At 41.1% G+C, this 27,469-nt stretch overlaps 1 protein-coding gene across 11 annotated transcripts in view; it reads right to left on the bottom strand.

The window, feature by feature from the left end:
* Nucleotides 1-27,469, bottom strand: part of tnrc6c1 (trinucleotide repeat containing adaptor 6C1) — a 183,922-nt gene that overhangs the window by 92,387 nt on the left and 64,066 nt on the right. For 10 of the 11 annotated variants that reach the window (XM_080208907.1, XM_080208904.1, XM_080208905.1 and 7 more), the window contains one exon: nucleotides 1,343-1,693. In XM_080208907.1, coding sequence (XP_080065033.1) covers nucleotides 1,343-1,693 — 351 coding nt within the window. Of the gene's footprint in view, nucleotides 1-1,342; nucleotides 1,694-7,143; nucleotides 7,283-27,469 lie in introns of those variants that run through there. The other variant, XM_080208901.1, reaches the window with a different exon arrangement.

Here is a 27,469-nt window from a genome sequence, read left to right on the forward strand (position 1 = left end):
CAAAACTCCAAATGGGGTCTGACCAGAGCCTTACACAGTCTCAGAAAAACATTCCTGCTCTTGTTGAGAGGGCTGGAATACATGAATGCTAACATTGCATTTGCCTTCCTAACTGTCGACTGAACCTGCATGTTAACCTTAAGAGAATCTTGAACAAAGTCCCTTTGTGTTTCTGATTTCTTAAGCATTTCCCCATTTAGAAAATAATTTATGCCTCCATTCCTCCATCCAAAGTGCATAAGCTCACACTTCTCCACATCGTATTCCATCTGCCACTACTTTGCCACTCTCCTAGCCTGTCCAAGTCCTTCTGCAGCCCCCTGCTTTCTCAATACTACCTGTACCTCTACATACCTTTGTATCATCTGCAAATTTAGCAACAGTGCCTTCAGGTTTTTTCCTCAAAATCGTTAATGTATATTGTGAAAATTGTGGTCCCAGCACTGACTCGAGGCACAGCACTAGTCACCGGCTGCCATCGTGAAAAAGACCCCTTTATCTCCACTCTGTCTTCTGCCAATCAGCCAATCCTCTATCCATGCCAGGATCTTACCCTTACCATCATGGGCACTTAACTTATTTAACAAATAAGGCCTTGTCAAAGGCCTTTTGGAAATCTAAAAAAAAAATCAATATGCCATCCAACTAATGTAACTGAACAATTTTGTGCAACCTGACAAGACTTTAAAATTTCCAATCTGATTTGATTTTTCCTCTGGAGAGGAGAAGAGATGGAAACATAAGAGATTACTGTTTTTGTAATCTCATGCATTATGCATTTAACCAGTACTCAAGATGTTCTACACACAACATATCCAGAATTCAATAATAAATCTTGAATTGTATGTTTAAACAATGTGAACAAATACTATCCACCAGATCAACACTAAAAGGTTGCCCCTTACTATTAGCTCGATTATTGTTGGAAAAAAAAGGGACAGGCTGGTGAAGCTTTTCATCTTGTACTCATTGGTACAGACAGAAGGATGCCAAATTTTCAATACAACAATTTATATTGCACAAGAAAAGGGGTGCTGATTATTTGGCAAGTTTGATTCTGATTGGTCAAGATTCTCCCAAGACAAATGCACTGAGGAGCTAGCCCCCTGCCCCCCGTTTGTTTATTCCAAAAAATGTACAGAGGACAGGTTTCTCCCTTTGAATATCAGGCAGTATAAATGGTTCTTCCTGGAATATTGAATTATTTAGTCTGTCCTGAGGAGTGCAAGGTGAAAAGCACTGACAGCATGTCACACTTTTCAGCAATACTTAAAAAAAATTAAATTTAACTCATTTTGTTATTTAATTGTTCTCTCATTTGCAGTTTGACAAGCACTCTTACCAGTCTGTCCTTTGTTAGGATGTTGGAGTTGCTGTTGTCCACCTGATGTCTGCTGAATGCTGTGCTGAGAAGAGTTTGCTGCCACTTGCCCTGTACCTTGTGCTAAACTATTGCTGATGGCAGTCCCAGGTGGCAGTGGCTGACCCCTTTTCAATAGCTGCTTCTGTTCTTGATGCCGGAAGCGTGGTGGCACTTCGCGAGGAGGGTAACGGGACAAGGCCTGTTGCTGACAATTGGTAGAAGCTCGCTTGCCATTGCTTCCACTGCTGTTAGTTATAGTGGTGGTGGAAGTGCTGTTGCAGGAATTGGCAGGCTGTGGCTGGCTTTGATTGGTCTTGGTAGGTTCTGGCACTGTCAAAAGATAAAATTAACATCACATATTTAAGAGCAATGTACAAAATAATTTGAAATATTCACATCTTTGGTGTTTTATTTTCTAGAATTTCAAATTAATGACTGCCTCAGCTTGTAAATGTAGCTTGCACATGCTAGAAATATCTTGGGGCATATTACTATATTTAACATACCATGGTTAATATGCCCACAGCAAATCATCAGATTTTAATCAATTAGAAAATACACAAAAAGCAAAGTTCTGGATTTTCTGAAGATTAATGAGACATTAGAGAATTCGGGAACAGATGAATTTGGGTGCCCAGTGTATTAGTATGTAGGTACAGCAAGTGATTAGGAAGGCGAATGAAATGTTGATGTTTATTGCAAGAAGAATGGAATATAAAAGTAGGGAAGTTTTATTGCAGCTGTACAGGGTCTTGAGACCACTTCTGGAGTACTGCTTTCAGTTTTGATCTCCTTTATTTTAATAATTGCATTAGAAGCGATTCAGTGAAGGTTCACTTGGCTCATTTCTAGGATGAAGGGCTTACCTGATGATAAAAGGTTGAACCTATACCCAAATGATGTTAAGATGCATACAAGGCAATTTTATGGGGACATACAAAATCCTCACTTGATGGGACAGATACAGGAAGGATGTTTCCTCCTGTGGGGAAGACTGTAACTTGGGGCAGATAGTTAAAGAACAAGGCGGCTGCCTAAAGTATGAACATTGAGCATTATTGGCACTTGCCAATTTAATGTTACATTGTGTTAACAGAAAGCATGTAACAAGAGGTCATACAGCCAGTCCTTCAGCACTATTCCTTGCAATCAGAAGGCCTCTAATACAGTGACAAATGGGATGATAGTGCAAAGTAACAGATAGGTGGTAATGGGATAAATTTGGTTTATTTGTCCCATTTTGCCTTTTACTATTATTCCTACTGCTTTTTAAATTATTCCCGCCTTCAATATCACAGGCCTTCTCCTTGGTTCATCTCCCCACTCATTCCTCCCTCCCGCCACCCTCTGTATTCATTTATAATCTGTTCCGCTGGTAATGTACTTCAGTTCTATTGAAAGGTCACTATCATGAAATATCTCTCCCCAGATGCTGCCAGATTACCTCAGTATTTCCAGCATTTCCTGCTTTTATTATTAGCAACATGGTTGCTTAGCCCCCTGCTGCTCTTGGGTAGATTTGAATAAAGATATGTGGCAGGCAGACCCCAGTCAGATTTGTTTGGAGACATATGTAGTATCTGTCATGGGAGACTGGTAACAAAAATTCAGCATGATAAAAGGGAAAATACAGCAGCACGGCAGAAAGTTGGTTGATGGGTAGGAAGCAGGAGTTAGGAATTAATGAATATTATTCCGATAGAAGGAGGGACACAGCCAAGGTACTTCAGGTGCAGGTGATGGATTAATTTTTGTGCTCAATATAGAGGGATGACATGAGCCAGAGTCTAGGAAACAAAATAAAGATCCGCTTTTGCGCCCCCACAAAAGTTTGCAGTGAGACTTATTTGGAAGACTTCAGGAAAATATAACAATGGCTTGTGACAAAGAATTCCACGTTCCAACCACCTCCATAGTAACAGGTATTTTGAGAAATGTCCCTTAAATTTTTTTTGTGATGTGAAATCCAGCCCTCAATAAACACAAACAATTGACTATTACTCTGAAACCTTCATAATCTTCAAGTCAGCCAAAATGAGCAAATGAAACAAGCTGTAATATTTCAAGTCTCTTCAAAACTAACCCTGCATCCTTGAAAAATCCATTGTTGCACCTGTTCCATGCTTTTGTAGTACAAAGGTATCTGACATAGAAAGCATTAATGTGGGAACAGAAACAGTACCACCAGCAGTGTGCTGTAAAGAAACACATGATCAGAGACTAGAATGAGTGCAGTCTGGGCAGAGAAGCAAGCATGAAATTGGCTCGTAGTTTGAGCTATATCCTGCCTGTATAGAGAGTCAGAAGTTTACAGCATGGAATCAAGCCCTTCAGCCCAACCTGTCCATGCTGCCCTTTTTTTAAGCACCCTAAGCTAGTCCCAGTTGCCTGCATTTGGCCCATATCCCTCTATACCCATCTTACCCATGCAACCGTCTGAACATTTTTTTAAAAGACAAAATTGTACCCGCCTCTACTACTAACTCTGGCAGCTTGTTCCAGACACTCACTACCCTCAGACAGAAAATTGGCCGTCTGGGCACTTTTGTATCTCTCCCCTCTCATCTTAAACTTATGCCCTCTAGTTTAGACTCCGCTACCTTTGGGAAAAGATATTGATTATCTAGCTGATCTGTGCCACTCATTACTTTATAGACCTCTATAAGATCACCCCTCAGCTTCTAACGCTCCAGGAGAAAAATGTCCCAGTCTATCCAGCCTCTTCTTATAACTCAAACCATCTTGTTTCGGTAGCATCCAAGTAAATCTTTTCTGCACTCTTTCTAGTTTAATAACATCCTTTCTATAAAAGGATGGCCAGAACTGTACACAGTATTCCAAGTGTGGCCTTGCAAATTTCAACAAGACATCCTAACTCCTGCATTCAATATTCTGACCAATGAAACCAAGCATATGCGTGTACATAATTATATCAATAAACATTTAATGTACAATCATACAAGGACTCAGAACCTCAGAGGCCAACTGAATAGACAAAATGTACAATAATGCGGCAGTCCTGGGAAAAACTAAGAACCTCAGGAGCAGCTGGAGCAGAAATTCAAAAACTGGAAAATTAAAGGAGCAACATTCTGAGCTGACTGAAAGCACCTCTGTGAAGACAGAGGAAAATCACCTGAAAGAAGCTCTATTGCAGAACTGGAAATAGAAAGGCAGAAGAAAAAAACTCCATTGTGCAGCTGAGGACTCCACAAGATCTCTTGGAGGTTTGTTGTGAAGGCTGACAAGAGTGAAGAGTCAAAAGGACCTCAACAAGGGTGAGAAAAATACTCAGCTCTAAGCCAGGGCTAGTTTAAAAAGCTTCAGGGCTATAAAAGAATCAGAGCAGTCAGTTTCTGAAAGCACCACAGCCAGCCCAGGTTCAGAATTGGTGCCACACTACATGGTACCAGAGCTTGTTTTAAGTGAGGGGGGTAAAAAAAAAGAAACCTTAAGTCAAATCCAGGAATCAATTGTAAAACATCCAACAATCTTCCAATATTGCAGGCAAGGTCCCGAATAGTTGATTGAATAAATTGCTGCACAAAAGACAACAAGTTTGGGACTGCCATCGCAGCCAACCAAAATGTGACAAGCGTGGGAAAAAAACTGTTGCTGCACAGCCACCTTGAAAACCTGCACAGCTCTTACAGCTATCTACCCTTGAACTTTAAAGCAACCATGGACAACAAATCAACATCATCAGCCGAAACACAAGTGGGAACTTCAACGGAAACTATTCTCAAGATAGATGATTGCTCCAGGGTTAAATAAAAAGATCACTTGCATAGACTACTTTATTCAGTAGGTTTGATAGCTGATATCAGGAGGTGAGGAATAAACAAATCCTCCGATTATAAAATTGTTTGATACATATTTTAGTCTAAGGAGGAACAAAATTTTAAAGGGCAAAATTCAACTCATGCGTTCAATGGCATGGGGAACCAGTTGACTCTTATAAACAAATTTACAGGTTGACAGAAGGCTATATAATGTCAGTGTCCCTTTAATGAAAGTTTTTTTAAAAAACATGTTTTCTGCAGCTCACAGCTTTGGTGATGTCATTATTGTTGCTGACTTGACTGGAATTGCCCTTTTATTGCTTCTTAAGTGGTAAGTGGGGTTGTGTGTGTTTACTCTGGGATGAGATTTACAATCCTGCATTGTTAGGAGAAAAGGTTGTGTTTTTGCACAGTTTTTTCCCCCCAGTGAGTTTAAGGTTTCAGTTTTTAGAGTTCTAGGGCTCCAGTTTACTTTTTAGTTTTAACAGGGGTATCAAGCAAGAAAGAAGCTGACGTCTTCCTCTCTGTCTCCCTGTTCTATATGGAAATTCTGCTGGTTATCGCAAGGCAGTGTTTTGCCTTCCGGAAGGAAAGTGCAGCCTTTAAAAAGGCTCAATTCCAGTCAAGTGAGATTTTAATCTATGCTGTATTAAGCCTATGAATAGGGTCCGTCTACGAAAGATTTTGGTTTGTCGGAACAGCTCTAATGTTTAATTATGGGTTAATACATTATTGTAATTAGTTTTTTTGTAATTGATGAGGTATTGCTAATTTTATTTCTATAGATGTTAACTATATTCTTAAATTAGCTTCGATAAAAGCTTCCAAGTGGGTTGTTATATCATACCTGAAGTGAAACACATCATGCTTACCCTAGACAAATTCGACGTAAAAAATCTTATGGTTTAGGCGGTTTCCATTAAGCACTTTGGAGCTTCTGCTCTGACTCATAATAGCTATGAATAAATTTACCTTGAGTCAGAACTCATAAGGGACAGAACTGATATCAAAGTAGTTAATGACACCCTTTCAAACATGCTACAGGCCAAGGTGGATTTGATGCTAGAAAAGGCCATCCAGTCAGGCAGTCTGAAATCCACCAACAGCACTGATCTATTTTATAGGACAAAATCAAGCCATGCACAGAACAATCCCAACTGTCCAGCTAATAGAGCAGCAAAAAGGCAGAGACACTCCAGGCCAGGGAAGGAAACACCCACACCAACCACAAGAGGGTGGGTGACCATGTTAGCACTATGGAACCAAACAACATCACATGCAAGAACAATGCGCAGCAATATAGCGCAACGTTTCAACTGCAAACACTTGAAACAAGTCAGAAGGCTATGCAAAGCTAAGACACCCAGCCAGACAGAGGATCCCAAGGCAACTATGAGATTGGGATACCATACCAGGAAGAGATCCAACTGAACTTCTTGGATGAGGTCAAAGATCCTGGATTCTCTTTTTGGAATTTGATTTGATTTATTGTCACATGTATTAGTATACAGTGGAAAGTATTGTTTCTTGCGCGCTATTCAGAGCATATCGTTCATAGAGTAGAAGGTGAGAAGGAGAGGGTACAGAGTGTAGTGTTACAGTCATAGCCAGGGTGTAGAGAAAGATCAGTTCAATATAAGGTAGGTCCATTCAAAAGTCTGATAGCACCAGAGAAGAAGCTGTTCTTGAGTTGGTTGGTTTTTTTATCTTTTTCCCAAAGGAAGAAAGTGGAAAAGAATATGTCTGGGCTGCATGGACATCAGTAAATGGTCACCTCACCAACTTCAGAATGAGAAAGGGGAGCCACGTAATGGTCCTCAGATGAAAGATCGCTGGCCACAAACAAGACACAACACTCTACTGGTCTGGGGGAATCCAAATTGCAGCCATTGGTTTGACTCTAGAACCACTATGGTATGGCAAAGGATATGCAAAATCATGTACGTCATTCAAAATCAATCTTTTTCTCTTGAGCAAAGGTGTGAGTGTTGCCCTTACCCATCTTAAAACCGCAACATCTGTTACCAAAAACATGGAACTGCAAGTTCCCGAGGAGTCCAGAAAAAATTCTCAACTGGACTTCAACTTGAAACTGTCTTCAGTCTTCACAGAGTCAGTTTGTCCAATTTCTTTGCAGGCAGCAGAAGCTCTTCCTTGGTCAGACTGGCAAACCTTCAGATATTTACCATGGTATCTCAAGTGAAGACATAGGAAAATGACCAGGAACAGAAGAATGAGCCCCAAACCCAGGCTCCACTGATTGCTGTCACACTACCTGTACAGCAGAGACACTCCAAACTCCAGCCAACGTGCAAAGCTGCAAGACAATGTGGAGCAAGGAATTAGTGACTATCAACTTGTCAAAGCACGCCTCAATGAGGAACGGAAACACATGGAAGAACAGAGTCAAGACAAAAGCCAAACTGTAAAGTGAACCTACTGATGAAGTATGTCCTGACAATAGGGAAACATATCTTCAGCTCACATAAAAAGCAGGGCAGACCACACAGACTACAACTCAAACTCAGAATCAACTAGGTTACTCAAATCAATGGAGCCTATCGTTCTTCCAAACGTGACCAAAACAAGATCTGGAGAAATTGTGAAACCTGTGGACCATCTATTTTATAAATTCAGACTGGAGGGGAAGAGAAGGGTAAGCATAACTGTAACATAAATACGTGGATAAGACTTGGTGGGGGGAGGCGGGGGTAATGTAGCATTGAAACACAGAAAATAGAAGCAGGAGGAAGCCATTCGGCCCTTCAAGCCTGCTCCACCATTCATTATCATCAGGACTGATCATCCAACTCCATAGCCTGATTTCCCCACCCCCACACCGCCCACTCTTTATATTGTTTGACCCCCTTCTTCCCAAGAGCCACATTTAATTCCTCGAAAACAAAATGTTTTGGCCTAAACGGCTTTCTGTTGTAGCCAAGTACACAACCTCACCACTCTGAGTGAAAGGTAACTGGCTTAATAGAGGTTAATGCAAATCCAGGAAACAGAGCATCCCAGCGTAATGTAAGGAGACAGATAACCCGAATCTAGAATTGCTTGCGAACTGGACGGAGACCTGTGTAAAAAGCAAGCATGCAGTTAGCTCATAGCTTGGGCCAAACCCAGTGTATACGTACATAGTTGTGTTACCAATAAACATGTACACTGGAATTTTCCTGCCTGCCTGCCAAGGGAATCACAGAGCCTGAGACAGAAAATTTGATGGACCATGCAAATGTCCATTGACCTCGGACAGGAATTTCTGGCCTTGGGGCAAGCACGGCCGGAAACTCCCGCCCTTAATGTTTAACCAATCAAGATTCAGAACCTCAGACCAACTGAATAGGCACCTAACATACAACAGCTGGTATGCCCAAAATAGAATGCAAAATTCCAACTGTGGCATAGATTCCTGTACAATAAGACAGTACTGAAAAGAAGTTCCTTACTATGACTGAAGAGGAATACCCAGAGAACACGAAAAACAAAACAGGCAAAAAGGAGTTCATCTTGAACTGCTATTTAAGTTCAGTATGAATTGGAAATCATAAAAACACAAGATCAAGAATATCACTAATTTAACTTTAAACAGGCTAAATTTAGTAAAGTGTGGAATAGAAATTTGCAGTGCTTGTTCAACCACAATTCAATCTGGAAAAAGTGGAATCCGTTTAAAGGACTGATACTTAAAATGCAAGATAAATGCAGGCTTAGAAACAACCTCAAGTGACTAAATTATGACCAATAACGGATTTGTAATCAAATATAAAAGGATATGAAAAGTGAGAAAAATGGGGGGCAAAGGGGGAGGGTGTGGGGGAGCAAAGGGGGACAGGGCGAGGGGGAAGTGGGAGGAAGAAGGATTAAGAGGGAATGGGTAGAAGGAGAAGAGAGAGTGGAGGGTGGAGGCAAAGAGCGAGTGAGGGGGAGAAGGGGCCAGAGAGCAAGCCACAGGGGTGGGGGGAAGAGCAGAGAGCGAGTGAGCGGGGAGAGGTGGGGGCCAGATTGCGAGCAATGGTGGCGGTGGGGGCAGTAAGCACGCAAGTGAGGGAGTGGTTGCGGGCCAGGGAGAGAGCGTGCGAGTTGGGGGGGGGAGGGAGAGGAAAAAGAGAGCGCCCACAGAGCGAGCCAGGTGTGGGGGTCCAGGGGAAGCCAGAGAGCGAGTGAGAGAGAGGGGTCTGGGGGAGGTCAGAGAACGAGCAAGTGAGAGGGGGTCCAGCGGAGGCCAGAGAGCAAGCGAGAGAGAGGGGAGGTCCAGGGAGGCCAGAGAGCGAGTGAGAATGGAGTCCAGGGGAGGCCAGAGAGCGAAAGGGGTGGATGGAGAGAGCTGGGGAGAGACAGCGAAAGAGGGAGAGGGCACAGGGTCTAGTGATAATCACTACCCTAACTGGCAGTATGTAACTAATCATGTCCTGCAAAGTTATGTTGAGGCTTCAACTACTTAGCGTATTAACAAATAATATAAGATAGAATAGAAAAACTTGACAGAATTTGTCAATGACACAAATAAGCAGCATTGTGAATAATGTAGATGGAAATATAACATGCCACTGTGGCATGGGTACTGGAGCAGAAGTCATCTTTCAGCTACACCATGACCTGCATAAACCACATCTCGAATATAGGCACGACATCTTAGAAAGGAGTGCGGCGTAGATTTACCAGAATGGTACCATGCCTCCAGTGGTCAATTACGTGAAAGGTTAGGCACATTAAAGTTTTATTCCCTAAAAGTTGAGGTTATGGGTCAATTTAAACAAAATTTACAATAATAAAGGGAACAGTTAAGATGGACGTAGAGCAAGGCTTTTCTGCTGGTTGAGAAGTCTCGGACTAGGAGACGTTGCACGGTAAAACTCAGGAATGAAATTAGGAAACAATTAGGACACAAAGGATGGCACAAGTTGGGAATATTCACAAATGGCAATTGATGACTGATCATTCATTAAATTTTAAATCTGAGACTTATCCAAAAGTATTAAGTCATATGAGGCAAAGAGGAGTATTTGGAGTTCTGTTGCAGATCAGTTACACTCTCAATAAGTCATGATGGAACAGACTCAAGAAGCAAAAATGGCCTAGTCACGTTCCTGCAAGAAAATTACAGACATGGTATTCATCTGCAACATTTCTCCAAAAAATCTGAAAACAAAATCAAATGTTAATTGAGAATAAGTTGAAAAAGTGACTTTTTTTTCAAAAAACATTGAAACAGTTCAGATATTTCAACTTCAAGATGTATAATTGGAAAGATAAATTTGTAATAAATGTAACATGTACTTTTAATTAAAGTAACCAGCTCAGTCCTATCTACAGACTCATGTCCAGTACTTTGAGTTATGCCTAACAGCATCTTACAATGATATGCTTTTCCACAGGAAATGACTTATTTTAAAGTGCAGAATGAGGCAAAATGTCTGGAATAAAAAAAATTCTCAGCTTCAATTACAAAAGCATTCACATATTTCATGTAGCACGATTATTCAAAGTTTCCTCCTCACTTTCAATGAACCCAGATGGTTTAAGGTTTCCACTTCCCTTCGAGGTTTAGTACACTGGCCAGCATTCAGCCATCTTGTTGAGTGATCACTTGCCACAATATCAGCAGCTCTCACTCAGCCAGGCCAGGTTTATTACTGTTTTCATAAAGGATTTAATGTGTAGAGATAGAGAAACAATGCAATACAACATATATTGCAAAACTTAAGCAGAGAAAACATAAGCCTTCATATGGAAACAAAGCAATTTGAATTGTTATTTTAATACTGTATTGGCTCAAGCAGCTTTGTGACCATTCAAGACTAATCACGCAAAACAAAAAAAAGGACTCGATCCAAATCTGTCTCAAGTTGTTATCATAACCCCTTGTACATGCGGAATAAAAAAGGAATTTCCTACAAAGTGCTCAAATGCTCCCCATGGGACTGACCATTCTGTGATGACCAGAATTAATCTAACCAAACGGCTCTTAACTCAGTAAGCGAATATATATATTTTTAAACTTGAACGGATGGACAAGGTGTTTGCACAATTGTTCACTGCACCTTTTCAACTCAGACACTGATCTAATTATTCTAACCATTCATCATCCTCCATTCAAGTTGCAGCATAATTGTAGCCTACAGTACCATAATCTGTATGTGTGTTGTAGTGAATTTGCTCAAAGCTAAATGGAAACTATATTTTCAGCAGTACTTTAAAAATGGGTTGGGGGAAGAGGAACAAATACACTAAAAATGTGGTTCGAAATATCTTACAATACTCCAGCGTTTTTTAAGAATGATTTTAGAAAGGAAAAGTAATGACTTAGATCCGAAACCCTCTCCAACTAGACTGATCTAAATAATCACTCAGATCCTTAGTTTTTTTTGTTCAACAGCTACGATTTTAAAAGGATATTTTAAAGCTCTTAACATCACAGCGTCCTTAACATTCATAGAATCATAGGACCCTACAGTGCAGAAAGAGGCCCTTCGGCCCATCGAGTCTGCACCAAACACAATCTCACCCAGGCCCTACTCCCATATCCCCACAAATCCTTCTAACCTACACATCCCTGGACGCTAAGGGGCAATTTCTTAGCATGGTCAATCAACCTAACCCGCACATTTTTGGACCGTAGGAGGAAACCAGAGTACCTGGAGGAAACCCACGCAGACATGAGGAGAATATGCAAACTCCACACAGACAGTGACCCGAGCCAGGGATTGAACCCAGGACCCTAGAGCTGTGAAGCAGCAGTGCTAACCACTATGCTACCGTGCCACCCGCAGTTCAACATCCCTCTTACATAAACTAAAAACCATACAGAATGTTTTGCTCCACAATCTATGCAAAGCCCCAGTTATTAACCATTAATGGTTTTCCCTCCTCCAAAAAAATCCCAGATCCCCTTTGCAGATTGCTCCAACCTACTTCTGCAATTGTCTCCAGTGAACACGCCTTCCTATACCTTTACATTCTCAGAATTCAAGTCTGCTGCATATTCTCTCCTCATTCTGTTCCATAATTAGTGATAGCACGAGGCCTGTATTGTTTCTCTTCAGACTTTCTTATTTAACCCTGTTTTATTAATATTTCACATAAGTCTCCTCCCAAACTTCTTCACATAATTCTACTAATACGATTTTTATTTCTGCTTGCCTTGCATGTTTTACCAGCCTCTCTATTCAGTTATTTTCTTTCCTGACCAAATAGAACACTACTTGCCAACTGATTTTTTGCAAGGTGAACTGTCATTGTAAATATGCAGTTACTGCTGCTATTTTTATACTTCATTTACAGGGTTTGGACGTCACTGGCTAGGCCAGCATTTATTGCCCATCATTACTCTTCCCTCGAGAAGATGCTGGTGAGCTACACACTTTGTAATGACATAGGACAGTAGCGAGTGCCCCGATGGCAGGACCAGAAGCGAGCAGGACTTTAGCTCAGAGACTATTATCTCATGGTAGTCAAAAGTTTTGGGTGCCGTATTTAAATACCACTCAGACAGGCACCTATTACCTGCAAGTCAGCAGCATTATTTTTGCTGAGAGGAAGATTTTAAAAGCTGAATTGCTGCTGCCTCCTCCCCACCTGCCACACATGGATCCCTAGAGCTGCAAGTCATCACCTTGCACCCTACCTCGTCACTTCTGACCTACTCGCATTAACGCTCACTCTCCCCTCTTCATCATCCTCAGGCCACTCAGCATCAATCGTGACCAAATGTCAAGGTCGACCTGTCCTCCCAAAAAACCACCCCCTCGATCAGCCAACTGTCATCCCTGTTTCTCTATCATCCCTGACCTACTCCTGGTTATCCTTGACCCTCCTAGCCTTACCTTTGCCCACGCTCAATCATCTTTGATCTACCTCTATCATGCTTGTGCTGTCTTCGTTTGAGGTTGCCTGTTTATCACCCATTTCACTTCCACAGACGACCATATCAGGGGCTCCCTGGACAGCCACCACCTGAGCTCGATGCACAACTCAACTCCTCTCACCAGTCCAAAAAGGTTTGCTATACTAAAGCAGCTCTCATTCACTCCAAATACACTTGAAAGATTACTTCACCTGTTGCACGCCACCTTTAATCAGCTGTGAAACTGAAGGCACTTGTTTCTGATTTGCAGCCGTTAATCGTTAAGGTACAATTTAACCATGCAACCAAGTTTCAATGACTGTGCCTGACATGCTAATGCTATAATGGGTTTCTGCCACTTGCCTTCGGGAATGACAATCCACCTGTAAGCTCACCAACTTGCTTCCCATCGTCAGAAAGCTGACATTGCCTCCTGCACAATTAAGTTTCCCCCTTGTTTTCCACCCCCAGAAGCCTCACTAGATTTCACTCATAGCGCAAAATCTGACTGGTCCAAGCCAAGGGTTCATGCTCCATACAAGTCTTCTGCTACTCCAATTATCTCATCTCACCTTCCCGCCAACTCCGCCCCCCCCCCCCAACCCCTTGTCTCACATTTATTTCCTATTCCCTGATGGATCCATCAAATTTTGTCTTAAATGCGTTAATCCTATGTATTACAACCACTCCACATAGCTGCAAGATGCACATTCTCATGAGTATGATAAAACAAATTTCACCTGAGTTTTTAATTCGATCAGTTAGTTGTAACATTATGTTTATGCCACCTTGTTCAACATCACCCCACGTGGCAGTTTTGTCACATTCACCTAACTGAACTCCATCATAACTTTGAATGTGTGTTAATCAGGTCTCCTTTTAGTCTTCTTTTGCTTGAGGAGTGCCCCAGTCTATTCAATCGTCCCTGATAGAGGCATCTTCAATTCTGGTAATATCCTTTCAATTGTCATGTTCTCCAATGTTTGCAGTATGAACACCATGACAAATAACAATTTTTGGTCTTGAAAATCATCAAATCTTTATTTGCAAAATACACATAGTAAAACTTTTCTCCTTGACCTCTTAAAAAAACTGTTTCAGATATTGTGACAGTTTAATTACTGTAATCACTTTTCTCTGATAACTTAGAGGAGGTTTGAATTACAATTGAAAGTAGGCTTAGAATTTACTATTTTCAGCTAACCTGGAAGCAAACCACAAAGTTCATTATTAAATCAAAAAAGTGTAAAATAATTTGATTAAAAAAAATGAATCCAATAGGGAATCTCCTATGGCATTGTTAATGGTAAATCTAGAATATGGTTTTTCCCTTCTCTTTCCTGTTGTTTACCATCCTTTCTGCTCTGCTCATTTCATTTTCTCTTATGTTTCAAGTTGTCATCTTTTGTTGGTTTCTTTTAAATGTTTTTGCATTGCAAGTGGTGGTGGCAGCAGGGAACGTTTGGGGGTTTGGAAGTATGGCAGTCTGAACAAGGCAGAAAGTCTTATACAATATTTAAAGCTAAATGGAATCCTGGAAACTAATGACTTTAACACTGGAGGCAGGTAGTACCTTAAAATCAGGAGGACCTGATGCAGAACATGAGACTTAAGGTCAGAGGAAAGTATCACTGGAAGCCAGAGAGGGAAAAATTATTGTTGTACGGTTAGAGAGATGGAAGAACATTGGAAGCTAAAGTCAAAGGGGAATCTGGGGTGGGAAGCAAACTAAAATAAGTGAGGCCTTAGATGCGTACAGCCAGAACAAGTAGGATTCAGGGCCAGGAATGGAGAAGCAGTGACTGCAAAAAGCAACAACAATTAGGAAACAGTTCAGCAAAGACTTACTTGACTTGGCTGTAATAAGGGTTGCTAAATGAGCAGCAGGACTGCCATTTAAACAGTATTAAAAGGCTTCCAGCCACAAAAAAAACAGCTATAACCAACCAGGAACCAGAGGCTGAAGCAAGCTTTCAGAAGCTTATTTTTAATTTTTGAAATGAGGTTTCCAGTATGACGACATTTAAAGGTCAAATGGACAATGTTCAGATTTCCAGCCAGTATTCAGAAACAAAACAAAGCTGCAAAGGGCCATCCAGTGGCCACAGGCTTGCAACTACATCAAATTATTGACAGGCATGTTACACTGTCTTTCAATTGTTGATAATGTTCCCATTACAAATGTCAACATAAAAAGTGTGCCAAAAAATCTTGACGATGCCAAGGTTTGTGGACATGAAGTGTGCACAATTGCAAGATTTGAATACTGTTACAGCTAATGGAAATATATTAACTTGGCAACACTGGTCTTTTCTAACCTGCAGACATAAACTTACAAGCACCATACCAAGTCAACATCCAAGTACATGAGGAAGAAATAAAGGAGGATATTTTGATTGGGTTAGACAAGATAGAATAGAAGAGATTCCTTTGGAGCATGAATACCAGCATAGACCTGTTGGACATCAACACCATAAAATTCAAGGTAATTATACTACTGTATCAAACACAGCAAGGCTTAATTTTTTTTAAAGTTGGATTTTGCAATAGTGTGGTTTTAAAATCAAATTGCCGGATTAATTCTATGTTTCTAATTTGTGGTTTTCACCACAACAAAATGGCAATGACTGCTCATGCAAAATCCAACGTCCTTCAGGAAAAGACATGTCCAATATTTGCCAGTAAAGAACTTGGGCTTTTTGAAGACAGATTAGCAACATTTTACTACTTAAAGTTGGGAGACAAAGTAAAGATGGTAAATGGCTGAGGAACAAAGGTGAAGTCATTCAGACAAGACTCGGTAGTTTGACTTGAGGAACACAAAGGAACTGCATCTTTGAACAACTGGGCTAAGTGTCAATGCTGCATTCAAAAGTATAGTGATCAAAATGTAGTGTTTCAGGTATTATTGCAATGCAGGATCTGAAATTATGAGCACTGAGGAATGTATTTCTATTCGTAGAAATAGAATTCATGTAAAGAGAATAGGATTGGATAATGAGCAGTCAAGGGTGATTCATATGATCATGACATGATGTAGCTGAGCAAGGGCCCATAAAAGACAGATGTCAGATGGATTATAGAACCAAGCAGAACATAAAAGTTCAGAGAGGAATTTAGTCAGCAAAGACAGAATATGAAGAGAGACTAGTGTAAGGAACCAGTCCAAAAACTCCAACGTACATGAAGAAGTTAGCATAGATCCCAACTATTTTTTGATTCTGGCATTAGAGAGCACATTTCATTCTGGGTGCGATTCTATTGATGCATGGCAAGCTTTTATTAAAATAAAGCTTTTTTTCTATATTGGCATAAATGTGAGGATAGGGTGCTTCACTTCAGGAATAATTCCATCAACAAATTAGGCATTTTTTTAAATAGTAAAGCAAACTTTATTTAATAACAAAGTATAACTAACACAATGAAGCAGCTTAACTCTTAATAGTTGAACAATAGTTAAAAAAATGAAAAGGACACAAATTTAATTTCTAACTTACTGTTTCAGTTCCAAATAAGCAATATTCTTAGATTTAAAATTCTATTTTAAAAAGTTAGCAACCATAAATATACTTGCTATAAGGAATGTAAACAGCCTCGAAGCTTTCAGAGAATTTTTTGCGCATAAACAGCAACTTGTAGAAAATCTCATTTTCAGAAGAAACTCAGCCAGACTTGAAAGCTGTTTTTTGTCTGCTACATACCTAGTTCCTCCCATTAACTGTAATTATCACATGAACCTACCAACCTATCAATCTAAAGCCAAAGAGAAAATCCTCATCTATAAATGAAATTCCATTAGCTCACTCCAAAATAAACATTACATAGCTAAAATGAGTAATTATCCTGCTCTCGCAGCATCAGCATTCCTCCAAACGTACCGACCGCCTGTAGAAAAAAAGCTGAATTTCAAAACATTCCCCTTAAACATGAAATATATAAATAGCAAACCATCATCAAACTCGGTAATTTGATGATTTGGAGAGCCAGCACAAACATGACGAGCCAAATGACCTTCTTCTGTGCTGTCACCACTGTCAAGAGCCCAAGTAAATGCTCATTAGAGGAATCAAGAACACTGATGCGGGTAACTTATTCAGAAGTGCATCTGTCATCTCGTAGCCCAGCATATCCACCATTTTACTATTGCCATCAACCCTGGTTCAAAAAGGAGCCTAGGAGAGAATACTAGGAACAGCATCGAACATACCCAAAGATTAGGTGCCGACGTTTTGAAATTCTAATGTAGAATTACATGGATGTTAAACAGTGGAGGCAGCATGCCATGAACAGAGATAAGTGACCCATAACTGACAGATCAGATCAAAGCAGTACAAGGCAACCACATCCAGTTATGAATAATGTTGGAAAATTAAACAACTAACCAAAGGAGGCTACAAGGAACAGCAGAAAGCACCAGATACAGCAAAGACAAAAGGCTTTGACAACACAGCAGTAGTAGGAATGTAGACAATTACTTCAAAACTAGCTGCGCCTTAGCCACGCTGTTCCCGTACAACAATGGTATTGACAATGTGGAAAATTGCCCAATTAGATCTTATCCATAAAAAGCATGACAAGATCAAGGTCACCAATGACCACTCAATCGTCAAAGCAGTGGAAGGTGTCACTGACTGCTGTTAAGATGTACTTAGCAATAACTTGCTCAATGACACTCAGTTTGGATTCCTCCAGGGCTTCTCAGCACCAGACTTCATTAATGTTGATCCAAACATGGACAAAGAGGTGAATTCCAGGATAGAATATGACTGCCCTCGACATCATGGCAGCTCTCAAATGATCGTGTCATCAAGGAGCCAGAGTAAAACTGGTCAATGGGAGTGAAGGGAGAGCTCTCCACTGGTTTGAGTCATCAATAGCAGTTGGAGGCCAATCATCTCAGTCCAAGGACAACAGTGTGGCTATTCCACTAGTGTCCTCAGCCCGACCATCTCGATCAGCTTCATCAATGACCTTCTACAGAAGAACGTAAGAAATAGGAGCAGGAGTAGGCCATCTAGCCCTTCCAGCCTGCCCTGCCATTCAACAAGTTCATGGTTGATCTGAAGTGGCTCAGTTCCACTTTCCCGCTTTCTCCCCATAACCCTTAATTCCCTTGTCTATCAGAAACCAATCTACCCGTGACTTAAATATATTCAGCAAGGTAGCCTCCACCACTTCAATGGGCAGAGAATTCCAGACCCACCACCCTTTGAGTGAAGAAGTTCCTCCTCAACGCCGACCTAAACTGTCCAGCCCTTATTTTGAGGCTGTACCCTCTAGTTCTGCTATCCTTTCTAAGCCGGAAGAATCTCTACCTCTACCCTATCTATCCCCTTCATTATCTTATATGTCTCGCTAAGATCCCCCCTCAGCCTTCTAAACTCCAAGTACAGACTTAGTCTATTCAATCTCTCCTCATAGGCTAACCCCTTCATCTCCGGTATCATCCTAGTGAACCTTCTCTGCACTCCCTCCAAGGCCAATGTATCCTTTCACAAATGCGGTGACCAAAACTGCACACAGTACTCCAGTTGCAGCAAGACCTCCCTGCTTTTATATTCTATCCCCCTCGCTATAAACGCCAACAGTCCATTCGCCTTCTTGATCACCTGCTGCACCTGCAGACTGGGCTTTTGCGATTCGTGCACAAGGACCCCCAGGTCCCTCTGCACCATAGCATGCTGCAGCTTTCCGCCCTTTAAATAATAATCCCTCCTATTATTTTTACCAAAGTGGATAACCTCACATTTGCCTACATTATACTCCATCTGCCAGGTCCTCGCCCACTCACACAGCCTATCCAGATCTCTCTGCAGACTTTCCGCGCCTTCCACGCAATTTGCTTTTCCCTTCATCTTCGTGTCATCAGCAAATTTTGTTACCCTACACTCAGCCCCCTCCTCCAGATCATTGATGTAAATGGTAAACAGTTGAGGCCCCAGCACTGATCCCTGCGGCACTCCACTAAGTCAGCAACTGCCAACCAGAATAGCACCCATTGATTCCAACTCTGTTTCCGTTCAGACAACCAATCCTCTATCCACGCTAACACCTTACCCCCAACTCCGTGCACCCCAACCTTTTGCAAGGCACCTTATCAAACGTCTTCTGGAAATCTAAAAACACCACTTCTACCGGTTCCCCTCTGTCTACCACACTAGTCACATCCTCCTAGAAATCCAATAAATTCGTTAAACACGACTTCCCCTTCACGAATCCGTGCTGCATCTGCTTGATCAAACCGTTCTTTTCGAGGTGTTTCGCTATTTCTTCTTTGATAACGGATTCTAGCATTTTTCCAACTACGGACGTTAAACTAACTGGCCAATAATTCCCTGCCTTTTGTCTGCTACCTTTTTTAAACAGCAGCGTAACATTAGCTGTTTTCCAATCTACCGGCACTTCCCTAGAGTCCAGCGAATTTTGATAAATAATTATTAAGGCATCCGCTATCACCTCTGCCATTTCTTTCGGAACCCTGGGATGCGTTCCAACCGGTCCTGGGGACTTGTCAACCTTCAGTCCCGTTAGTCTATCAAGCACTACCGCTCTAGTGACAGTAATTGCATTAAGGATCTCATCTCCTACCATCCTTCTATCTTTAATATTCGGCAAGCTATTCCTCCTCCAGGAAGACCGACACACAAAAAAAAAACTTATTTAAAGCCTCAGCCATTTCCTCGTTATGCACCGCTAAATCCCCCCTCTCGAACTCCAAGGGTCCAACATTCACTCCAGCCAGTCTCCTCCTCTTTACATATTTGTAAAAACTTTTACTATCATTTTTTATATTTAGAGCTAGTTTAGCTTCATACTCTATTTTTCCTTTCTTTATCGCTTTCTTAGTCATTCTTTGTTGTTTTTTAAATCTTTCCTTATCTTCTAATTGCCCACTATTTTCAGCTGCTCTGAACGCATCAGCTTTTAATTTAATACTCTTTGTTTCCTTCGATAACCACAGCTGGTTATCTCTCTCCTTACAGTCTTTCTTTACCATCGGAATATATTTCTGCTGAGTACCGAAAAAGATCTCCTTAAAAATCCTCACTGTTCCTCAGCCATCCTACCAACCAATCTGCGCCCCCAATCTACATTCGCCAATTCCACCCTCATCTTATCATACTCCTCTCTGTTCAAACAGAGGACACAGGTTCAGGACCCTATTTTCCTCATCCTCCATCTGCATCAGAAATTCAACCATACTATGATCACTCATCCCAAGGGGATCCCTCACAAGAAGATCCCTAATTCTACCTGCCTCGTTACACAGTACCAAATCTAAGATAGCTCGCTCCCTCCTAGGTTCCGTTACATACTGTTCAAGGGAACTATCCCGACAGCATTCCAAGAACTCTTCCTCAAGCCCACCGTGTCCGACTTGGGTCATCCAATCAATATGCAGATTAAAATCCCCCATAATTATCGCCATTCCATTTCTGCACGCATCAATTATTTGTTTGTTTATAGCTTGCCCCACCGCAAAGTTATTATTTGGGGGCCTATAGACCACACCCACCAGCGTCCTTCTCCCCTTACTATTCCTTATCTCCACCCACAACGATTCCACGTTTTGCTCTTTGGAGCCGATATCTTCTCTTACTACTGCCCTGATATTATCCTTTATTAACAGAGCTACCCCCACCTCCTTTTTCCCTCCTGTCCATCCTTCCTAAACGCCTGATACCCCTGGATATTCAGTTCCCAGTCCCGGTCACCCTGCAACCACGTTTCCGTAATGACCACTAGATCATACCCATTTGTGCTGATTTGCGCCATCAGCTCATTCACTTTGTTCCGAATGCTTCATGCATTCGGGTAAAGCGTCTTTATACCAGCCTTTATCTGGACCTTATTTGTAGAAACACGACTAACCTCTTTCGTGCCCCCTACTCCTTTAATTAGTGGAACATCCTCAACAACAACCTGCACACGTACCCTCTCCTTTACTTTAGATTTTGTAATTTCCCCCACCCCTGCACCCTCCCCCCCCCACTAATTAGTTTAAAGCCCTATCTACAGCCCTCGTTATACGATTCGCCAGGACTGTGGTCCCAGCACGATTCAGACAAAGACCATCTCATCTGAACAGGTCCCATCTGCTCCAATACTGGTGCCAGTGCCCCATAAATTCGAACCCATTCCTCCCACACCAATCCTTGAGCCACGCATTCATCTCCTTAATCCTATTTACCCTGCGCCAATTTGTGCTTGGTTCAGGTAGTAATCCAGAGATAATCACCTTGTTGGTTCTGCTTTTTAATTTGGTTCCCAGTTTATCATACTCCCTCTGCAGATCTTTAGTTCCTGTTTTGCCTATGTCGTTGGCACCCACATGAACCACGATGACCGGATTCTCATCCTCCCACTCCAGGTTCCTCTGCAGCCCAGATGAGACAGCCTGGACCCGAGCACCAGGCAGGCAACACACCCTTCGGTATTCTTTATCCTTGTCACAAAGGATACTGTCTATGCCCCTAACTACACTATCCTCAATTACCACTACATTTCTCTTCACTCCTTCCGCTTTGACCTCTCCCTGCACCACTGTACCGTGGGCAGATTACTCGTCCACCACGCAGTCCTCGTTCTTGTCCACACTGGGAGCAAGAATCTCAAACCTGTTGTGCAGATTCAGGGGCTGAGGCTTTTGGGTCTCCCCCCACCCCCCTCCTTCCCCTCAAATGCTCCCTCTTGTTCCTGACCCTCATGAGTTTGTCAGTTTAGGGGGTTTGACTTTCTCTTGTAACACATTATCCAGGTTACACTCCCCTTCCCTGATTTGTCTCAGTGTCTGAAGCTCAGAGTTCAGCTCGTCTACTTTGACCTGGAGCTCTTCAAGCAACCAGCACTTACTGCAGACATGCTCACTGGGAATGACCTTGGGGTCCACCAGCTCCCACATCATGCAGAAACAGCACATCACATGTCCCTCCATCTCAGTCACCAAGTGTTGTCTAGACCCAGTAAAGAATTTAAACTTACCTTGCCCTTTCCACCCAAGCCCTGTGAGCCAAAGCCTTACAGCTCACTCTGCTCCCTTCTCACTCCGTTGCCTACTGCAACCCTCCTTTTATACTTTGTGAGGTAAAAATCCCTTCCCAGAAGACCTCACGGCCCACTTCCTGTTTAACTTTTAAAGCTGGATATCCGTTAAAAAGCCTGCGAAAAACTTTACAAAGTCAATCACTTACCTTTACTCTCTTTAACCTTCTCTCTGCTCACTCCAACAAACAATGATCTCTGCAACGTGGTCAGATTTGGGGATGTATGCGAATGAGCATAGTGCTCTTCAGCATTTGTGACTCCTCAGAGACCGAAACAATCCAGGCCCATATGTAAGTATGTAATAAGGCTTGGACAACATTCATCCTTGGGCTAATAAGTGACATACAACATCAGGGTCACTCTGATGGCAGGCAATAATCAGCTCCAACCAGTGAGAATCAAACTATCTCCCCATGACATTCAATATCATTACCATTGCTGAATGCCCAGTCATCAATACAGAGATCATCACTGACCAAAAGCTGAAGAGAACCAGCCATATAAATACTGAGACTATAAATGCAGGTCAGAGGCTGGGAATTCTGCATTGAGCGATTCACCTCTTGACTCCCCAAAGCCTGTCCCATCATCAACAAGGTGCAAATCAAGAACGTGATGGAATACTTTCATGGATGAATGGAGCTCCGACAACACAAGCGGCTAGGCACCATCCAGAACAAAGCAGCCTGTTTGATAGGCATCAGTCCACCTTAAACATCCAATCTTCCCAACACCGGAACAGATTGGCAGCAACGTGGGTCATCTACAAAATGCGCTTCAACATCTTGCCAGGACTCATTCAATAGCATTTTGCAAACCTTGATCTCTTGTACCTGGAAGGACAGGGTACAGATGTAACACCAAGTTCTGCTCCAAGTCCAAGTCCACCCATTCTGACCTTGGAACTGCAATGCCATTCCTTCACTAATCGCTGGACTAAATCTGCCAGCTCCCTCCAATGTACCCACACCACATATACTGCAGCAGTTCAAGTAGCTCACCACCACCATCCCGTGGGAAATTAGGGATAAGGGGAAAAAATGCCTTGCTAGCAATATACACATCTTCAGATGTGAAATAAACATGCCACTCCAAAGCCCTTGGGGATATCCATGGCATTAGTCAGTTATAAATCAGTTTTCAAGAGTACAATTGAAATTCCATAACAGTTAAAACATTATAGTAAAAATGAGACAGCCGTGTTGAAAATTAAGCCAGTAATTATGATTTGGGCTAAACCATCACAATGGTGTTATTTAATACAGATTTTTTTTTAAAATCAGAAAGCATCAACAAGGCAGGAACAGGCAAATAGTTTAAACACAGAAACATGCCAACAAGTAGCAGACCAAAAAAAGTACATATAGTGGATGAAAAGATAAATGCATTAACCTTATAGATTGATACAAGTTTTATTAAATCAAGTAAGATTTAAATATCTGTCTCCCAGCAATTGTTAGTGTTTAAACTCAAATACAATCCACTGACCAAAAGTAAACAATCATATCTGCATATGAATCATCCTGGCAGACGTTGTACAGGGATAGAAACCGTTAATAAATGACCTTTGAATTTTCAGCATACCTCAAATAATACAAAATGCTTCACAACACATCCCAAAACAACAGCAAAGTAAATGTGAATTACTTGTTTTATAATGAGTCCCCGGCAGGTGTTACAGTATGCTTCAGGCAATAACTGTACCAATATCAATTAACATTTCACGCTATAAATTATTAATGTGTTTTTTTTAAATACGATTGCGCACATAAATACTTCACAGACATAAAATCTAGGAAACTATTTCTGCCAAGAATATAAACAGATGATGAGCCAAGACTATTATTTTTTTCTACCTGCTAATTTCCACAAATTTACAAAATCAAAACACTAAGTTTTCCAGCAAGCAAACAAAAGTAAAATTACTAGAAAAAGTAGCTGACAAATTTAGACTTAGTTCCTCCCTGCGCCTAGGTGGTGCATGAAGCCAACAAAGCACAAACTTTGTACTGTTCCATGGTGAGTTTTTCCCTGGAACAGGTCAATAGCTTGAAGGCTGCCTCTCTGCATCAAGCATGAGTGACCAAGAGACTTGCCCACTTTTACCACCAAACATATGCCTATGACAAGGATTTACAAGTTGATAATCAATCTGTTTGGCCATATTGTGAATGCACCTTCCATCACAATCAAGTCCTGGAGTGGAACTGGAACCTGGAGCTTCTGGCTGGGATAAAGGGATGTTACCCACTGACAAGACCGATTATGTTAAAACCTCTATTCTATTTCTGCTAACAGACAAGAACATTAGAAATAGGAGCAGTAGTTGACTATACAGCCACTTAAGCCTGCTCCATCATTTAATATGCCATGGCTGAACTTGGGCTTCAACTCCACTTTCTCATCTGCTTCCCACACCTCTCAAATCCCAAAGAAACCAAACATGTGTCTATTTCAGTCATAAATACATTCAATGAATGAGCACCTACAATTCACATGAGTAACAAATACCACATAAGAACAATTTTTCCTCATCTCACGCTAAATAATCAGTCCTCCATCCTGAGACAAGTGACCACATAATAGATTCCCAGCCTGGCAAATTACCTCAGTTTCTACCCTGTCAGGCCCCTTCAAAACCTTCTACATTTACATCAGAGCATCACTCATTCATATAAACTCCAATCTCACAGTACAATAATTCTCTCATCCCAGGAACCAATCTAGGTGAACCTTCTCTGGACAACTTCTAAGGCAAATATCTCCTTCCTTAAATTTTTTTTATTATTCCAATTGATTCCTGTCCGATCTCCCACATGCTAACCTCCGTAAAACTGGAGGTTATTCTAAATGCTGTTGCCCATGCCTTAATATGCACAGAGTCCCATTTAACCGTCACCCATGTTTACTGACTTGCAGTAGCTCCCAGTCAAATAACACTTATTTACAATTTACAATTCTCATCCTTGTTTTCAAATACCTCCATGGCCTTCCCCATCTTTCTCTGTAATCTCCTCCAATCCCATAAGATTGGAGACAACTGCACACATTCTAGCTTTCTTGGCCTTCCAAATTATAAACTGCTCCATCATTGTCTTCAGTTGTCCTGACCCCAACCATTGGAATTTCATCCCCTCCACTTCATTTTTTAGACAGCAAATCATACCTGGTGACCAAGCTTTTGGTCATTTGACCAAACATCTCCTTATATGGCTTGGTGATTGATTGTGTTTTAAAATACTCCTTTATATAGGTCCTACAATGTTTCATAAACCTGTATTAAGATCAAATCTGCTCACTGTACTCCAGGTGTGGTCTCACCAAAGCCCTACACAAGTATAGCATGACTTCTTTATTCTTAGAATCTTATCCCCTTGCAATAAATCTAATACGCCATTTTCCTTCCTGTTAGCACGTCGACACAACAAGATTGCAGGAGCACACCAACTTGAACATTTACAAGTTTCATACCTTTTAAAGATATCCTGCTTTTCTACTCTTATAATCAAACTGCAGAACCTCACACGTTCAATTACATACGGATAGTCAGATCAAGAGAATTGGATGCCCCCTGATGTTTTCTACTATTTCACGGCTAGTTAATTAGTCTCAGGGTGCAGCAACCTGCAGTGCACCTTTTAATGTGGATTTAAATGCCTATATAACTAAGTTCTTAAGCATTGTTCTAATCAAATAGTCATCAACTTCTCAACAACAGTACGAGCTGAAATGAAAATAAGTCCAAAACTTGCATGCAGTCCATTCACTTTAAAACATCAAAAAGTAAATATAAATGGTGAATTTAAGGATTAATAGTTGCAAAAAAATGAATCAGTTTCTAGATTTTCAAAAGAAAAAACACAGCATTTTGTCCACGTTACAGACAAAAATCATAAAACTGGGTATCCTTAGGCTTTTAGAAATGAAGGAACTCACTACACAATTTAGTACAATTAACTTGGATTCATTGCAGGGAACAAAGAAGCAAAAGTGAGCTTTGCAATACGTTTGATTGAATTGTAGTAATAGGGGCAGGTTGACACCAATCTGTTTTACTCGTCACTTTCATTTGACTTTAGTACCTTATCTCTTCATCTCAGCAGTTTGGATACACAATACTAAAATGTGCTTAGTTATGATTTTTTTTGTAAGAAAATATTGCAAACGGGAATAAATTGGATGCGTAGAACAATTGCTATTTACTCTAATCGTACAAGGGAAAATGGTCTTCAATTGCATACAAATACTTAACAACTGAAGATTTTTTCCTCAAAGAATTTAAGCACTCAAGCAAACCACCACCACCCCGCAACACTAATTATTTTATATATTCACGTAAATGTATGTAGATCAGGCTAGTTTCCTGATCACTTCTATAGTTCCATTTACATTAACTCAGCCAAACTTCTAATATCAACTTGTTATTTATGAAACAACTGTAGCTGTGTTTAATCTGCTACTTTGACAGCTTTCTATGGGGTATCAGTTCAGCAGGGTTGAAGGCTCCAAAGTAAATCTTAGAAGCAATACAGCACTCACACAGGAAACAACATTCTTATTCTCTCCCTCTTCAGAAAATGGTGTACAGGTATGTGGAGGTTGGTGTCATTTTACAGTCTGCCTTGAAGCATTATAGGTCCAAAACAAAAGCTGACTGTTGCTCAATTCTTAAGGAAAAAAAACGCTGCTTTGTCAGTCTTGGCGGGAAGAGGCAATGGAACAGCACGATCTCATACTTTACAACTTCAGCAGTTTAAAAATTACAAGGAGCCATGCTTGTCAGGTATGAATTCCAGCAAAGTCTGGAATATTACTAGGCACTGTTCCTTCAACTGTCAGCCAAGCTATTAAAAACTTGTGAATCATAAGGTATACTTTTCCTAACAAAATATTTTACAGCCTCAAAAGGTCATCTGAAACTTCTCAATACAAATTGCTTTCTACATCAGTGCTACACAACAATCCTGATACTTGCACTGGTGTTAGAAATCCATACAAAACAGTCACCTTTCATCACAACAAGATGTGAAAAGTCCAGGTGGCACCAATCATTGCTTTTTTATTCCAATTCAATCAAATCAAGTCCAATTCAGAGTCTCAACAAGTTGAGACATTTCCGATCCAAGCTGACAAGGCAGGGCTCTCACCTCCTGTCTTAGACTTGATCTACATGATCCAAGTTGATTGCAGTAGGCATAGCTCCTCCTCCAAGGCTTGATCTCATTTGCATCTTTGCCAAAAGGCCGAGATGCTGCTTTTAAAAATTGCAGCAAAAGAAGCTTAAAAGTAACCTAATGACTTCAACCAACATGTAGATGCTACACTTGATATTAGCCAGTTCAGCAAGATACATAAATTTACAAATCAAACTGTTCAGAATACTTGACAGGGTGTGATGAGGGGGGAGTGGAAACTAGTCATAGAAGGGCG

The sequence above is a fragment of the Carcharhinus amblyrhynchos genome, chromosome 21 (assembly GCF_965287045.1).
Source record: "Carcharhinus amblyrhynchos chromosome 21, sCarAmb.v2.hapA, whole genome shotgun sequence".
NCBI classification, from domain to species: Eukaryota; Metazoa; Chordata; class Chondrichthyes; order Carcharhiniformes; family Carcharhinidae; genus Carcharhinus; species Carcharhinus amblyrhynchos.